General features: G+C 47.5%; 1 protein-coding gene across 8 annotated transcripts in view; it reads left to right on the top strand.

Annotated features, from left to right (window-relative positions):
* The window catches only part of msi2b (musashi RNA-binding protein 2b), a 227,191-nt gene that overhangs the window by 158,937 nt on the left and 54,229 nt on the right, over positions 1 to 14,025 (top strand). For all 8 annotated transcript variants that reach the window (XM_080844891.1, XM_080844889.1, XM_080844890.1 and 5 more), the window contains exon 8: positions 1,839 to 1,921. In XM_080844891.1, coding sequence (XP_080701017.1) covers positions 1,839 to 1,921 — 83 coding nt within the window. The remainder of the gene's footprint in view (positions 1 to 1,838; positions 1,922 to 14,025) is intronic.

Raw genomic sequence — 14,025 nt, 5'->3', positions numbered from 1 at the left:
CCCGCCCCCACTCCACACACACAAACACACACACACACACACACACACACACACACACACACACACACACACACACACACACACACACACACACACACACACACACTTGCTAACACACACACACTCACACCAGTAACCTCCTGACCTTTCGTGACCTCTTCCATGAAGCTTTGTCCCCTTCCCCTCTTCAGTCTCACAGCAGTAGACGTAGCATCCGTGTACCGTCGGTTGCGTCTCGCGTGGGGTTGCGGTTGCTGTGTTGTTATTTTTACACAGCGGAGGCGCTGACCTCTCGACAGTCCTTCAGAAGTACTCAGCAGTCAGACCTGTGCTAAAGCCGCCGCAGTTTATCCTGGCGGGTGGGAGGCAGAGGGAGGGAGGCGGCCCAGGGCAGAGCTGAGCGTCGAGTCTCTTCTCGCTCGGCTTCCCTCACAGAGAGAGCGAGCGAGCGCTGAAGACTGATGATTACAGCTGTGGAGAGTCTTCCTCCCCATTGCTCTGTGTAAATATAGCCGCTGGCTCCTGTAATTGGCATCAAGGTTGCGGAGGGGAGGGAGGGGAAGGAGCAGTGTGGGGATGTGTTGCTGGGGCAGGTGAGGGGTCATGGGATTGTTTATGTGTGCGCTACTCTTATCTGGTGGCCTGCCTCTTTATCTGGGCTTATCTCTGGTCTGAGCGCGCTCAGAGGACCCCTGCACTTCCTGGTTTCTTGGCCTGCGTGTCACGGCCCACGCGGCACTTACCAGCCCCACGGCTCATCTCTTATCTCTGCCATTGCTTTTGAAATTCCCCTTTAGGCCTGCCCAAACTCAGAAAACCCCCCCTGTTTGTCTGAGAAATAGACTGAAATTTACTGATCAGGGTTTACTTACATGGACAGGTTTGGGGTATGTCTCGGTGTGTGTGTGTGTGTGTGTGTGTGTGTGTGTGTGTGTGTGTGTGTGTGTGTGTGTTGTGTGTTTGTGTGTGTGTGTGTGTGTGTGTGTGTGTGTGTGTGTGTGTGTGTGTGTGTGTGTGTGTGTGTGTGTGTGTGTAAGGTTTGTGTGGAGAACAGATGTCTTTCAACTGGGTGTCCATTCTGTCTCCTTTTTGTTGTAATTTGTGAAATTATTTCCGACTGTCAGCTCTGAGTTTGCTGTGGTCACACACCAAAAAACACAACCCAACACAATATGGCATTTTAACAGTGACGAGTTTAAACCCCTGCCTTCAAAATAAAATATGCTAATTGCATGACCGCAGCAGAAAATTAAGAGGGACAGGAAAGAGCAGCTGTAATCTTCTCTTTTTTTTATGAATGAAATGTTTTAAAGCATGAAATATCGAGGACGACCACTGAATATTTGCAGGGAAATCCAGGAAGCGTGGAGCCATGAATCTTCTTAAATGAGCTTTGAGCGTAGCGGCGTGCGGCGCTGCACTGTCTCAGAGGAGCTAGTGGCGAGCTCTTTTAATAATGCCCAGGACTCCTTCATCTGTACAGCAAGAAGAGCCACGTCTGGCCACGGAGGCAGATGCATCATCCTCTCGTCATTAGGAAGCCATTAGGCGCTGGCTGGCGAACGGCACACACTCAAGCGCTCATCCCACCTCCTTCTGCGCCGCAGAATGCTAATCAGCACACATTTGCTGTTTTCTGAGGAGAAAATGAAAAAATGGAAAAGTTTGCTTCACCATTCACTGATTAACTGATTTCTTTTCATTTTTGCTTTTTTCTCTCCCTGTCTTTCACTCAATCTCATCCTCCTCTCTACCATTCCTCACCCCTTCTTGCTTGCTGGGTCTCTCTTTCTCTCTCATTCTCTCCCCTTCTCTCTTGTCACTATTCCTCTATGCAGGATTCGGCTTTGTAACCTTTGAGATTGAAGACGTGGTAGAGAAGGTCTGCGAGATTCATTTTCATGAAATCAATAATAAAATGGTAAGTTGCATTTCTCTCCTTGTTGGTAGAAATAATCCGAGTGCTATATTTTATTCTTCATGAACCTGGAAGGGGCCCACCGCCTCTGGCCCTGAGGAAGATGGCAGTGATGATGAAGATGGGCAGCATTAGGCAGAGGCCCAGCTACACTCTGTCTCTCTCTTTCTCTCTCTCTCTCAGTCTGTCTCTGTCTCTCTCTCTCTTTCTCTGTCTCTCTCTCTCTCTTTCTCTGTCTCTCTCAGTCTGCCTCTCTCTCTCTCTTTCTCTCTTCCGTGCTCCATGCATCCAGGTCGAGGGGGATGAGTGTGTGCAGTGGTGTGCACCAGTCACAAACCATGAAATTGTGTCTGTGATTCCCCCTCAGCCCAGATGGGAGAAGAACAACCTGTCTTTCCCCTCAACCGTAATTCCCCATCCAAGGGGGAGGGTGGGGGGCAGGGAGAGGGACAGAGACAGCAGTCGTGCCCAGGAAGTTCTGGAGCAAGGATAGATTTATTTCTGTAAGCTTGTTACAGTGATGACAAAAAAGCTAGATGTAATTGAAATCCACAATCCAGGTGGTCCCGACATGGTGTCTTGATCTGCTCAGCCCTTTCTTATGATTATTGGTCATTTATGTTTTTACTATCGTGTACAGTTAATATCAAACCACATGCATGTCTGCAGGTGTATCAAAATGTCAGGCCAACATCTCTCTTCTCCTGTTATGAGCTATTTAACATTATGCGTTGAATAAAGACACAACACAGTGTTTTTATGCAGTGATATGACGTCTTATAGTAACCTGCATGTAAGTCCAGGTGTGCTGGCTGAGGAGGGCTTGAGGGGGGAACTGGTTTAAGGGTGGCAGCTGCCTGGGATCTCTCCCAAACCCTACTTGCCCTCGACCTGATGAGATCAGACTGTGAACAGGGAAGCCCCCTCTTGAGTCCCCTTCCCTAAACATAAGAGAGATTCAGAGGACACTCACCTACTCTCACCTATTCTCTCACTCTCTCTCTCACTCTCTCTCTCACTCACTCTCTCACTCACTCACTGAAGAAATAGCAAAGAGAAGAGAGAAGGTGGCCCCTAACTCAAGCCCTCCAAAGCCCTCCTGCACTTCCACACAGAACACAGTTACTGAGAGAGGATGGCAAGAGACTAGGGGACTGAGACTGTGGACATTGTGTATTTGACAGTACACACACACAGACACCCACACCCACACACACAGACACTCTTTCTCACTGAATAGACGCTGTAACTTTCTCCTTCTTTCCCTCTATCGTTCTTATAACACACACACACACGCACATACAACCACACAGGCAGCACACAGCCATGGCCAAAAAAAAAAAGAATCCTGCAAGCGACAAGGCGCCTTTCTTCAATAGTGTCAGAATGGCAGGCTCTTTGCCAATCCATCAGGCCAACCAGTGGGCTATTGATTTCTGTATGATATTGCATCAAATGCTCTCATTGTTCAAAGAGCACTAGCAAGGCTTGTCATTTTTATATTCCTTCTTTTCTCTTCTCTCCTTTCTCTCTCTGCCCAGACAAGAGCCCATGCCTCATTGATTGGCACGGATTAAATTGGGCTGCAGGGGAATTGCATGTATCAGTAGGATCACTCACAAGGCCAGGGGAGATGGAGGGAGAGAGAGAAAGAGAGAAAGAGATGAGGGATGGAGAGGGGTCAGAGGGAGTGCGTGTCAGGGCCAGTATGTAGTTCCTGTCCTCTCCAGGTGACAAGCGCATTTTGGCACACCTGCAGAGGAAAGAGGTGCAGGTCTTCCTGTGAGCCTCTGGAGCAGGTATCTTACAGCACGGGAGAGGAGGCAGGACTAGGTAATGGACTGTGTTCATGAGAGCGGAGGCAGCGCTAGGTAATGGAGTGTGTTGGCGTGAAGAGCAGCTCCTCTCATCTGCATCCCTCTGTTTGTCCTCATATCTCTCTGCTGATTGTTTCTGTTGTTGTTTGCCTGTTTTGAGATCAAAGCCGTCTTCAGATCGGCAGCATTTGCCCCGCAGCCAGTACGGGGTATTTGACTTGCTAATGATTTGTTTTGAATCCATCATCTACCATTCCAGTACGATCATGCCTTTATTTATTTATTGTAAAGGACAGTAATGGTGCCCATAGATTGCCCCGCTCATTTTGCTGCCATCTCAGGAAAGTGACCGTCTGTGACCCCTGAACCCAAGCTCTCAAAAACACACGAAGAAGTGGAAATAGGGGGATGTTTGAGATCTGTGTGAGACGGGTGGAAGAAAAAGCGACAGAGCCAGAGTGGGAAAGATTGTGCCAGACAGTGGAAAATGACAGCGACATCCTGAGTGAATGAGAGAGAGCGTCTACCTGTAAGCTTTAATACAAACAACCTCAGGCCATTTTTAGAGCAGCACTGCGACCCAGTGAGGCCAACAGAGTCACTACAGGGACCCAAATCGGCCATAAAGCACTAGTTAACTTGGCAGGGAGGCCCCTCGGTGAAGCTTTGGTGCCTTCAGCTGGCCCGCTGTTCACCCGGTCTGGTCCGAGCCGTGCGGCGGCCATCACATGAAACATTCATCAGGTCCGCTCTGGCTGCGGTGGGTGGCCTGGAACACGCTGCCATTCGACCCGCTCCACTTCCACCCTCCTCAGACGACGACGCTCCGGCCCCAGGGCTGAGGGCCACTGCAGCAAGGAGCAGAGGAGGGCAGAGAAAGAGGGAAAAGGAGAGGAGAGGAGAAGAGAAGAGTTGAGAGGAGAGGAGAGGAGGAGGAGGAGGGAGGAGAGGAGAGGAGGGGTGTGTGTGTGTGTGTGTGTGAAAAGAGCACAATGTAAGGCCATGATAGAGTAATGCAGAGGTTTCTCAGAGGTTTCTCTTCTTTTGTTCCCTTTGTTGCCTCTCTCCTTCACCTGCTTTCTTCTGGGAGTTCTGGCTGATTCTCTCCCTTATGGTTTGTTTCACGTGTGATTCATCATTGGCTGTTTGGAAACACCTTCTGCTCTCCAGATCTCTCCCCCAATCCTCCCCTTTTCTCTGCCACTTTTTGTCTCCTATGATCATCCTCTTCCCTTCTTTCTCATCAGAGCATTTGTTCTAATGTCTGTATTTGTCTCACGCTCCATCTCTCTCTCTCTCTCTCTCTCTCTCTCTCTGTCTTTTTCATTCGGCTTTTCCCTGCCTCCCACCCCCAGCCCTCTGACTTCCCTCCTTCTTCCCTTTCTTCCCTTTCTTCCCTTTCTTCCCTTTCTTTTTACTCTTTTACTCTTTCCACCCTCTTTTCTCTTTCCACTTCAGTCTCCTTTCTGTTCTCTCTTCTCTCTGCCTTGTTGAAGCAAAGACACAAACACACACACACACACACACACACACACACACACACACACACACACCCACACCCACACACGCTAAAGTCCAGCCTTTGTTGGCGAGCCCTTGAGCCAGGGGCTTGTATGCACTGACAGGGTGTGAGTGGTGGCTAATGGAGGCAGGGGGCTGGGTGCTCGATAAGGCAGGGCTAATTTTAGCGCCGTGCTGTGGGCCTGCACAGGAAGGGCTATTTCTGGAGGAGGGCTGAGAGCATGAGATGGAGGGATAGAGAGAAATGGAGTGGAAAGAGGGAGAGAAGGAAGGTGGGGCAGAAGGCTGTGTGAAGTGTCCCACTGGGGGCCTTTCAGACCAGGGCTGTTACACCATCCTGACCTTCCAACTCTCCATGGCGGTCTTTTTTTACCTCTCTCTCACTCTCACTTATCCATTCATTATCCCTCTGTGGAGGCGTGCGTACGCATGGAGTGATCTAACAGGTCAGCGGTTAGAGTGGCCTCACACTAACTCACATAACAGCACCATGATCCAGTCATTGCCTTCATTTCCATAAGAGGCACACAATGGCAGTGATTTGGTGGGAGATGCTCAGGCATGCCAGTGATTGCCCCTAATGAAAGCCAAAGCCCAGCACGGCCCCTGCTGTGTTAATGGCATTACCAGCTCTGAAACGCACTACGGAGAATATCAAACCGCAGATTTTCTTGGTGGTCCAAGGCGATTTTAGGACAGCCTCTCTTGTAGTACTACCCTTTTCAGACTAGGTGACTGGAGTCCTCACGTTAGTGGTCTTTGGCTGGCAAGGCTTACTAGGCACAGTGTGATGACGTTAGCCTTCCCTCTAGAAATGCAGGGGAAAGCAAATACAAAAACACATCTCTTGACATTTACTGAGTAAAGCATGACTAAAACTCACTCACATGCTTACCTTGAAACACTGCCTGTTTTGCTGCTGCGCATTTAACCCTTTCATGCGTGAGTTTTGACAAAAATTATCGATATTGACAAAAATGGTCGAGCTAATTTGGTTTTATCATTCAGAATTGTGCTAGAATTGAATTGCATTTTAATTAAAAAGTAATTTAACCGTCCAGGCATGTGGACACCATTCAACAAAGGAGAAAATAGTAGGCTATAAATCCACAGTTTACAATAAGGAATTCCATATATTTTTAAGGTTATGTTGTATAAAAAATACAATATAATTGTGCATGTATGTGAAAAGTTGGAATTTAAAGGAATACTGAGTTATTTTATATGATCATGGTTAATTTGTTTGTTTATTGTTTATTGTCTATTATTATTAAAATAATTATAATATAAAATAATTTAAATAATCTCTGAAAAATGACCTTGGTATAATGTAGAAATGTAGTCTAAGTCCACTGTTGTGCGATGTGCACATACAGGGACCCATTGTGTATCATATTTGAGTGTGTCACTGTCATAGTAGACCTTTATTCTGTGGACTATAAAGTGCACAGATTCAGGGTGGTTGCACATCTGTGCTGGAGGGACGAGTCCTTTACAGTTCTCCCCTCCCCTGGCGATGTTGCCCTGAACAGACACTTGCTTGCATTCCTCCCTCACACACACACACACACACACACACAAAAATACAAATGTAGACACCAAACATGTAAAAAGTAGAAAAAGGGGCAGCGATTTTTAGCACAAATCCATGCATACAAAGACACATGCACACACACACACAAACACACACACACACACACACACACACACACACACACACACACACACACACACACACACAAAACAAGCCCTATCTCCGTCACAGAGCAGAAAGGTTACCCCTGGTGCCTGTGGCTGACCCCCTCCCTTAGACTGGAGCGAGCGCCCGCTGGAGAGCCCTGCTGGCCTGCCTGCCTGCCGCGCCGCTTCCCATTAGCATGTGTGATAAGTGCAGCGTGTGTCGATGGGGGCAAATTTAGTGTCTGCCTCAACCATGCTGTGGCTCAGGGCCTGCAATATCATCCTGAGATAATCTACCGCTGTGAGGAGAAGCAGGAGGAGGAGGTGGAAAGAGGGGGTAAAAAAAGAGAGAGAGAGAGAAAGAATGAGACAGATAGAGAAAAAGAGAGGGAGCGAGTGGAGGCAGTGACTCTTCCTCTCTTCTGTCTTGCTCGAAGCGTCAACACACATTTTCCATAAGAAACATACAAACACATCGGCACACACTCTCAAGTAAGCACACACACACACAAACGTACAAGAGGGTGTGACAAACACAGACGTTGAGAGGATTGAACATGATGGCTTTCGGCAAAAAAAGAATGGCTTTCATTTTGCCATCACAGTTTACACTCCTCTCTCTCTCTCTCTCTCTCTCTCTCTCTCTCTCTCTCTCTCTCTCTCCCCCTCTGTATGTTTTGAATTTGTATTTCTATTGAGATTTTTTTTGTATAGCAGCTTTTGCAATGTGTCCTGTGTGTATTTATAGCTGTGGTCATTGTGACTGTCGACTGTCCTGTTTACTTGTCGGAGACGGTGACAGTATTTTAAAGAGTAGGTTGGACTAATGGAAGAGAATTGTGATATTTGAGAAGATTACAGTCATTCAGCCACGTTTGTAATGGAGCGTACTAAGTGCTCTCCGAGACCGGAGGTGTCAAAACACCAGGATGAAACGACCGGCTTTCTTTCCTTTAAGAAGAAAAAGGTAAAAGAAAACATCGTAGTTGGAGACCAGAGGGCCCAGCGTTTCCTGACATAATTGACCCCTGACATATATAGCAAAGCAGCCAACACATCGACTATGAAAATGGCCTCATAAAGGTAACTGTTCTTTATGGGCGGCTAACGGAAGGTGATGTAACACATAAAGCAGACAGGGGCCTATAAAGGGGACACAGGCTGGCTGGGGGGCGCTGACTCACGGAGGTGGCGCTGAGATGATGCAGTGGCCTGCAGTAGAGTCCCACTGCGGAGACCCCTCAATTAACTGGCAGCGCCTGGGCTCCTGCGCTTCCTTTTGTTTATGTATGTCTTGGTTTGTTCTCCCATAGCTTCTTCTTTGTAAAGCTCTGTAAAATAGATATACTCTTCAGTAAGTGTACAGTAAATATGTCCCTGACAGCACTTCTGTTTTTTTTATTTTTATTTTGCACACTTTATTTTCTTTCTCTTTTTTTTAATGCTTGGTGAATATAGATTTCTGTGTCTGGCGAAATAGCTGTAAGTATATCAATAATGTAAGGGGGCCCCCAAGTCTCCAATGTAATTTAATTCCAGTTGCGGTGAATTATGCCTGGCTGTTAAGCTGCGAATGCTGTTGCCTCGAGGCAAGGCGAACAGGGAAAGAGGTTAGTGTAGGAAGAGTGGTGCATGGAGGATTTTTTTTGGCGGGTCTACTATCTTTTTATTTAATCTACCTGTGCTTCACAAGCAAGACAGAGCAGTTTGTCGCTTTGTGACCTTTTGCATGTCGGTGGAATTTATGTCGGAGGTGAGAAGCTCGATAGCAGTGCACTGCCACGTCTAGAGGTGTGTGAGCTTAGGGCTGGAGGTAAAGAGAGAGAGAGAGAAAGAGATTACTATTACACACTTCAGAGGTAAGACACCCCAGCTGTCTGACAGAGGGGCAAAGCACCAAAAGAAGGTGAAATCAGTAACCGGTCAATACTGACCACGTTCAGAAACATACAGCCTCTGTGCTTAGTCTGTGAGTGCGTCTGCTGTAAGCCTTGGCCAGAGTGAGAGATGGATTGTGTCGTCGCACCCAGGGCAGGCTTTAGATCCCAAAGGTAACGTAGCATCTCACTGCACCCCTGTGACGGTGGTGCCTGGGTGGGAAGGACAGTCTCAAAGTGGATATGGTACGATTAATCACATTTAGCAAATTATCTGTACAGAGAAACATGTTGCTATAGATCAAGCAACAGCATCTTCTAATGACATGAATATGAGCAATTTTCACCCATGCTTATGTTAACAGCTGCAGTATTTAACCGAGCAGTTGATGAATGCTGACCTGTGTTTATTTCGCTGGCTTCTATCTGCGTCATCCATCAAAACATGAATGAAACCTCAGTGAACATGCAAATAAACTCAGCTTCAGCCTCAGTCATTTCATAGACTCCTTCCTCCTCCAGTATACGAGTCCATGTATGGATGAATGAGACCCTATCTGAAGTGTCGCTCCATAGTTGGGATTGCCTCGCCTCTAAACCGCCCACGCAAAAACTGCCATGTCTTTTTCCTTTTTACTTCCCCCTCCCCCCACCCACCCCCCCCCACAAAATATGCCATCATTCACTTTTATTCCTCCATTCATTGCTGTGTTATGTACACATTCACTCGTTTATTAACATGTTTCTATTTCGGAGGTTGTTGTCCTTTCCCCGAGCGTGTGACGAAGTGTGTGCGGAGTGTGGCGTCTGTGCTATGAGTCATTCTGTTGTGGGGGCTAAAGCTTGGCTCTGCAGCTTTGTGTGTGTGTGTGTGTGTGTGTGTGTGTGTGTGTGTGTGTGTGTGTGTGTGTGTGTGTGTGTGTGTGTGTGTGTGTGTGTGTGTGTGTGTGTGTGTGTAGGTGTGTGTGTGTGTGTGTGTGTGTGTGTGTGTGTGTGTGTCTCAGTTTGGGTGATTGAGCTTGTTAAAGGCAGTGCTTGTCCTTCAAGTGCAGGCAAACAGGCGTCTGGGACCAAATTTACTGTGCACTGTCACTGCCCAAGGATTTCTTTTGGAATCGTATTTTACTTTTCGAGTAGATTTTATTTTTACTTGCAGATGTCCTTCTGCATTTGTATTCCTCTGTGCACAATGCTCCATATTTCTTAAGAATGCATCATTCAGTTTGAAAAAGATGATTTGTGAATAGGACACTGTGCCGCATGATTGAGGAATGCTTTGTACTATGGCACCGACCAGTTGGTTTTTAAGGACACCAAGCGCCATGCCAGAGGCATCATTTGTATTAGGGGAGGCAACTTCAGGAGGCGCTAGCCTAGACACACACTCTCTCTTCGGTATCTGGGCTACAGCCATACCAAGATTCGTGTGGTATGTATGCAAGTTTAAGTATACTGTATGTGTGCAGTGGCAACTGCAGTCAGAATAAGCACAGCTGCAGATCTCAGTGAATAAAGAGGAGATGAAAGTCATTTGCAGGTCATCTTTCTCAAGCGGAAAGTGTTGAAGTTTATGCGGGAGGCGTCTTGTATCGGTTAAAAGGCTATGCAACTCTGATGGGGTTGGTCTCAAAACATTAAGCAAAGAATGAAATTAATAATATGAAGATATCTCTACGCAATGGTTAAGTATGGATGATATTGGCGATATTTTAACGTTAGCTACCCTCATTCTACTGTGGCCCAAGATAAAACATTTAACATACATGTAATTCAAGTTTCAAGGTTTTGTTTTCTATAAGTGTTCTTATTGTGTTTAGATATTTTCATATTTTAACATTCATTTGTTGAGCCCTGTTAGTGTAGTAGCCTAGTGTAATATATGACCGGCTCGATGAGAAGTCTGTCCAAAGCTCACAATTGCTGCACATTAAAGTTTATTTTATCACAACAGTCTATTTTATCAAAGCACTTCCAAACTATTGATTTCTGCCTTCACCATCCTTCCTCTTGTTTACCCTGGGCTCTAACTGAGAACAGTGTGCGCTCGAGAGCTAGTGTAAAACTGAGATCCTCTGGAAGAGTTAGTAAGCAAGGAGACAGACTAGTTCGGAACTGAAACGCTTTGCTTAAGTATGGGAAATGGAGTCTACTCTAACAATGAGCAATATTCAGAAACTGACCCATTTTCAGTACTTCCACTAGCATCACTCGATTAATGAGAACTGGGTGTTGATGTAGGAACTCCAGAATTGATGTAACTGCTAGATTACTCAAGTACTCTGTGCAACCCCTAAAGGTGAGAAGAGGAAGAGAGGAGCTCGCCTCTTCCAGTCGTCACTAAAGGGGACGGGGGTAACTATGCCCACAGGCTATGACACAGTCCTGTCTTCTGACTCAGTAAACTGAGAGCGCTCCGTATGATCCGCAGTCTGGCACTTCAGGCAATTAAGAGTCTGTTCTCTGCTGCTCTCAGTCCCCCCACCTGCCCGCCCCCCCCCCCCGCACGACTCTCTAGCCATCATCGTCCCTCGTACAACCACCCCCTGACCTCACCCGCTCCTCTCTGGTCCCACTGACCCTGCCACTTAACCCCCGCACTCACACTCATATTCCATTCAAACAGAAATGAGATGTTAGGGGGGCAGCAGGCGTTGGGTAGCCTACGAGAGGAGGCTGACAGGTGCTTGGTCCCAATGACACTGATAGAGATTGACTGTGGGTGAATTGATAAATAGGCCTCAAGCCTTCTCTGCTAGGACTATGCCAAGTCCTCCCCTGTCAAATCATCATGTATCGCCTGCAACTTATTGGAATGTGGGGGGCCTGGAGCCTGGAAAGGCCTTTCTGAATCAGTGCTGTTGCCTGTCCAGGCTTCTTATGTAGGAGTTGCAGATAGGGTCCATGCAGTTGTTCGCATTTTGTCTGTAAAGTAAATTACCTGATTGGAACGCATAGGTATAATTCAGGGATACAACATTTTTGGACAGTATTTAAGCCACCAGTCACTGTTGCAGAGGAATATTCCAGTCTCCATGGCTTTCCCCATAACCACAAACTCAAACCATATCACCAGACAGTGTCACAGTGGCCCAGGTGACGCATAGATGCTTGAGGTGGGACCTGTGACTATTAGGGGTCTGTGCGTCTGTCTTCTCTCCTGAGGCCTTGACCTGTTCTTCCCCCCTGCTCTCCTTGCCGGGCTTGAGCCTCTCCAACTCCCAGGTCGTTAGTGATCTGTCCCTCCTCCTCATCTTCTTCATTAGGGGGCTGTGAAGGGCCTCATCAGTGCTAGGGCTAGCCGAACCCATTCCCTCTCCCTCTAATTAGTTAAGTAATAATGCAGAGCGGAGCATTAGCCGCCGCGGCAGACCCCGAGACCTCCGTTCGGCCCTCTCTGCTGACACCTGCGTCAGCGACGGGTCTCAATGATTAGCCGTGCCGGCGCGTCTAACGGCCGCCATGACCAAATGCCATGGTAATTAACGACGGAACAATAATTAAACGTGTCACGCCCTCTTAGCTCGTTAAGCTCAGTGCGCTTAATTAAGGCATGTTGTTTTCTACAGAGTGTTGCCAATTCTTTGCTTAATGCCAATGTAATGTTGCTTATCACTTGAAATGGGTGTCTGTGCACAATCACAGAGGCCATAGACATACACATGCTTTCTGAATGGTCTGTGGAAAGTATTACTGTCTGTTGTGTCCAAATGGATTAGCCCCATTAGACTTAGTGGAGAGACGTATTACTATTTATTTCGGTTTGATATTAGTGTGATGTTCCATAAGGTCATATACATAAACAGTGTCAGCACTAATGCGCTTGTTTTCAGAGGTGAGGTCATACTGACACAGGGTACTAAATGTGTCTTAACAATGGGTCACAAACTGACAGTAGCAACTACAAGTTGCCTCCCGAAACATTAACCACAATTCAATGTTCCCTGCTTTTCTATTGCCGGCTCCGTGTCCTACACTGTGTTTCGATCACACCCTCCATTTTCAGGGCGGTGAGCTCTGGTGCTGCTGCTGCTGTTGCTGCTGCTGATGTTCTCAGACTGGCAGACTGGATGTGTTCTGGCTGAGGGCTTTGGAGGAGAGCTGGAGGTTGAACAGTCAGAGGAGCTGCCAGATGTTCAAATAGAGCAGCAGACCCAGAACCCGCAGAGAGAGACAGAGAGACAGGCACATCTGACTGTAAGACAGACGGCAGAGAGAGAGCGAGAGAGACATCAACACCTGACTGTAAGACAGACAGCAGAGAGAGAGACAGACAGAGAGAGAGACAGAGAGAGAGAGAGAGAGAGAGAGAGAGACAGGCACACCTGACTGTGGAAAAGACAGAGAGAGAGAGAGACAGAGAAAGAGACAGGCACACCTGACTGAGAGACAGACACAGAGAGAGAGAGAGAGAGAGAGAGAGAGAGAGAGAGAGAGAGAGAGAGAGAGAGAGACAGGCACACCTGACTGTAATACAGACAGAGAGAGAGAGATAGGCACATCTGACTGTAAGACAGACAGAGAGAGAGAGAGAGAGAGAGAGACAGGCACATCTGACTGTAAGACAGACAGAGAGAGAGATAGGCACACCTGACTGAGAGACAGACAGCAGAGAGACAGGCACACCTGACTGTGACACAGACAGCAGAGAGAGACAGAGAGAGTGCGTGAAAGACACACAGATAGACAGACAGACACACATAGAGACAGACTGAGATGACACATCACACATAGGTCTACCAAGAGACAAGCAGTTGCAAGGTGCAAGACAGACAGGCAAGCAGAATTAGACATGCAGAGAGACAAACCTATGTATTTGTATTTGTTTTGCACATACATAAGCATCCTCACTCACTCACTCACGCACAGACAGACACAGACACATAGTGCATGGGCACTCACAGACAGACAGACAGACGGACGGATGAGTGGAGTCCAGACGCTCCCTCGGGCAGCCGACTGACTTTTGCAGACAGGCACCCTGCTGAGGGGGTGAGTGTGCACCCCCTCAACCCCTCATCACTAGGGCTGGTGGTGCAGACAGCCTGTAGACATGGCCCAGGCAGCTCCAGCAGCTGGTGAAACTGCCCTGTAATACCCTGTGAAAGGGCGTGTGTGTGTGTGTGTGTGTGTGTGAGAGAGAGAGAGAGGAGAAGAGAGAACGGGAGACAGTGCAGAAGAGATTCTGTGACAGCACAGTGGAGGGCAGGCACTC

This window comes from Sprattus sprattus (genome assembly GCF_963457725.1).
Source record: "Sprattus sprattus genome assembly, chromosome: 9".
In the NCBI taxonomy this organism is placed as follows: Eukaryota; Metazoa; Chordata; class Actinopteri; order Clupeiformes; family Clupeidae; genus Sprattus; species Sprattus sprattus.
This window is presented reverse-complemented; position numbering and strand designations above follow the sequence as displayed.